This window comes from Taurulus bubalis (genome assembly GCF_910589615.1).
Source record: "Taurulus bubalis genome assembly, chromosome: 6".
NCBI classification, from domain to species: Eukaryota; Metazoa; Chordata; class Actinopteri; order Perciformes; family Cottidae; genus Taurulus; species Taurulus bubalis.
In genome coordinates this window covers 5,304,450-5,308,218 of record NC_136594.1, presented here as the reverse complement: position 1 = coordinate 5,308,218, position 3,769 = coordinate 5,304,450, and the positions used below count along the sequence as shown (strand labels likewise).

At 45.1% G+C, this 3,769-nt stretch overlaps 1 protein-coding gene across 1 annotated transcript in view; it reads right to left on the bottom strand.

The window, feature by feature from the left end:
- Positions 1-262: 262 nt before the first annotated feature.
- The window catches only part of kcnh1b (potassium voltage-gated channel, subfamily H (eag-related), member 1b), a gene marked incomplete at both ends in the record, with an annotated part of 46,603 nt that continues 43,096 nt past the window's right edge, over positions 263-3,769 (bottom strand). Inside the window, one exon of the mRNA XM_079220097.1 lies at positions 263-1,105. Coding sequence (XP_079076223.1) covers positions 263-1,105 — 843 coding nt within the window. The remainder of the gene's footprint in view (positions 1,106-3,769) is intronic.

The following is a 3,769-nucleotide window of genomic DNA, read 5'->3' as shown; positions in this document are numbered from 1 at the left end:
TGATATCGATCAAAGCCCCCGAATGAACTTTCATCTCAGTGCCAAAGTCCTGTTTAAAGCAACAACGTTAAAGCCATGTGTTATTATTGCCAAAATTCGGTGAAGGTCGAAACCCTCTTGAGGACCAAAGGTGCCATCATGACTGCCGTGACTCTTTCTACAGTCTGAGATCAAACTAAAAAAACAGCCGTATCCTCACTATCAACACTATCAAGGCGAAACAGGTCAAGTTCGATCCCCGCGGGCCGACTCCATGTCCGGGTTAGGAGAAGCTGTCCTTATCGGAATCGGGGGACGGCGGCCGCGAGATCTCAAAGAAGGAGCCCGACGACTTCCTGGATTTGAGAAGCCTCAGCATCTCGGCCAGCTGAGACTCCAGCGTTGCCATGCGACCGTTCAGAGATCGGATGTCTCCTCTCAGCTCCTGCTTGAGCTCGAGGAAGGAGGCCTGCGCGCTCTGCTCCGGGATCGGACAGAAGACCGCCTTCTCGTCGGACTGCACCGGGCTCTGCTCCAGCGGCGATCTGACGCCGCCGACATTGTCCAGACGGAGGTCGCTCTTCGTGATGCCGCTGTCGCAGGAGTCCGTTTTCTTGAGGGGCATCTCGTCCTGAGACTTAGTTCTATCGGGCAGCGTCTCCATGGACTCGGCCTTGGAGACGCTGCTCCACGACTCGGCCTTCACGACCGACTCCTTGAAGCGCCCCCAGCCTTTAGCTTTGGGCGGCTCTGCGGATTTGCAGCCGATCAGGTTTCCGTTTTGTGCGGCCGGAGCGTGGAGCATCACTCGGCTGGAGGTCTTGGACGACGGCGACGTGATGGACGAGGCGGTGGGTGTGGCTGGGCTCTCCGTCACCATGACTATGCTGGTGGAGGCCAGGATCTTTGGGCCTCTGGGCGCCTCCAGGGGAGCGACGCCTTTCTCCACGTCGGCGGCGCTTTGCGCGACCCGCTCGGTGGCGAGCCGCGCCTCCCTCTGCTGCCGGAAACGCTGGAAGAGTCGTCGGACCGGATGATCCGGAGGGAGGTTCAGAGGAGCCTCGTTCTTCCGCTTCAACATCTCCTCTTCCTCACGTTTCACGTCACTGATCTTGCGGAAGACGATCTGTTAAAAAAAGACAGGAAACCAGAAGAAACTGTCAGAACGGTTCCCCCTAAACTCCCTAAACAAAAACTAAAAAGACTCAGAGTTGCAGAGTTTGTGTTGGATGCTGGACTTCTAGGACTTAAGAGTGATGTGACTCAACATCCAAACAGAGCAAATAATCCATAAAACAGTTTGTGACCCGACAGGTGATTCGTGAACAGCTGATTGGACACACAGTCATGACACAAATGGACCTGATTCAGAAAGACATGATCTATCTATGCACTGTTGAGACATCATGCTAATGAAGCGTTTAATACACTGTGAAGACTCGTTGGCCTGTTAGCGACCGGGGTAGCATTAGCTCGCTTGCCTATTGAAAGTTAAAAGAGCCAGCTAGCTTGTAGAGATACTAGCCCAAGCATGTTAGCACTTAAATGGCACGTACTTATAGCACTTTGTTTAACTTTCTTGAAGAAATTGTACTTTCTTGATTCTTGTTGTTCTGAGTTTGTACTTTGCACTTATTGTAAGTCGCTTTGGATAAAAGCGTTAGCTAAATGAAATTTAATGTTAGCATGTTAGCGGTTAGCTCCACAACTATCTCTCCGAGAGGTCACTACGCCACCTCCTCTAATTCATCACAACATTTAACAACCTACAGTTGACACAGTTGATTTTAACCAGTAAATACCGCATTTTAAATGTTTGATGTTTCCTGTTGTGACTCAGAAAGATTCAAACCAGATGTGAACCACAAGCTCTCACCCCTCAAGATTAAAACTGCATGATCAACAGTGTCAAACGGAGCACTCCCGACTAAAAGTGTGTGGATTGAGCATTTACTGCTTCTGCTGTCAAACTAAGTCATTTATTATTAAAGAAACATCTCTTTGCTTTACAGTGCTCTGGGACGTGATCAGGGGGGAAAAAAACACTTTGATCTAAATGTCAATGTAGAAAAAAATAGTTTGAGATCTTTAGCCATAAAAAAGTTGAGGCCACTTCTGATGCACAATAAGTAATTCAGTCCTAAATAAAAAATATCTCTCCATTAAACAAAAACGCACAGGATCCACAGCAGCTAGATTCTTTGTTCTCGGTTGATTTCACTCAATCTAATCGTAATTAAAACTATTTATATTTTAGGAAGCCTTGGACCTTTAAAAGCATGTTATTCCCCATCTGTCCTGGGCTCTCTTTACTGTCGCTGTCCAACTAAAGACAAAAAGTCCCATTATAAAACATTATATTATAATAATGTTCTTAGTTCTATGAGAAAAAGTCCTAATGCTTGAGTGAAAAGTTCTGATATGATTGAAATAAAGCCGAACTATTACAAGAAAAAGGATGTCTAAAGAACAAAATATCATGTTATGATTAGATTGGGTAGATTAAGTTATAATCCATCCAGGTATAAACCAAAGTATTGGACACATTGAAACTTTGACCTGCTGGTGACGCCAGGTGAAAAGTCAGAGAATCCCCAAAGACAGTAGGATTCATCCTCTGGTGACCATGAATGTTTGAACCAAATGTCATGCCAATCCAATCAATAATTGTTGAGATGTCAACAGGATCAAACTGGCGGCTCAGTGTTCAACAAACACTGTTCATAGATTAAAAACCCAGTTGTGCTGGATCGTATTTAGGTTTTGACCTTGTGGCGTTTTGTTAAACCAGAATGACACGACTCTTATTTTCAGTAATTTAAACCCTGAGTATTAATAAAAAAACAACCTATTTTTAGGCCTCGAAAATTGCATACCCAAACTAAAAAGGGTGTATCTCTGCAGCCACTAGGGCGATTTGAATAATGTTGGTGTTATAATAAAAGGTAAACATGTAAGATTTTGTTCAGATGTGTAAATATCAGTCTACATGTTACTGGTTAAGAGTAAATGAAGATGACACACGGGAAGAAATGAAAATGTTTCAGGTCCGTCTAGAAAAAAATCACTTTCAGGATGATTATTTCTTTGAAATGATGCAGCTGTAAGGTCAAAACTTCTCCTAAATCATAGCACAATATGTGAACATTCTCTCTGCAAAGCTTGACTTTGATAAAGTGAAGCAGGTTTAGTACAGAGAAAATTCAGGCAAGGTCTCAATGGGGCCCATTGGGTCTCATTTGGGCCATTTGAATGCTATTTGAATTTTCTCATGTACCAAACCATACATTTCACTTGTATATTACTTATGATGCTCAATACATCCAAATACAGCAGTTTGGGCCTTTTTTTCTTCATATAACGCCCCTCTATAAAGCCCCTTGGGGGGGATTGTTATTTTAAATGAAATGGCTTGTAGTTGAATTAACTGCACTAAACAACAATGAACGTTTTTTAGTCGTATTTCAGGACTTCTGGTCGCCGGACTTCCTGATTTAAGGAATCCCTGTATCCCGACCATAACATCATCTGACCGTCAGCTACATGTGACCTCCTGACCTCTGCCGAGTCTGACTGCGACTTTATTCCGCGGCGACAGCGAGAGGCGACGGCGAGGCTTCCCCCGCTCAGCGATGTCATCATTATGTTAAACCCTGAGCCAATCGGGGAGCTCCTGACCTGCTGAAATTGGATCGTGGGGACGAAGCAGCAGCAGCAGCCGGACGGTTCTGTGAAAGCTCTCTCCGGGGTGGTGAGAGCAGAGGAACACAGAACGTGAGAGAAATGCCGG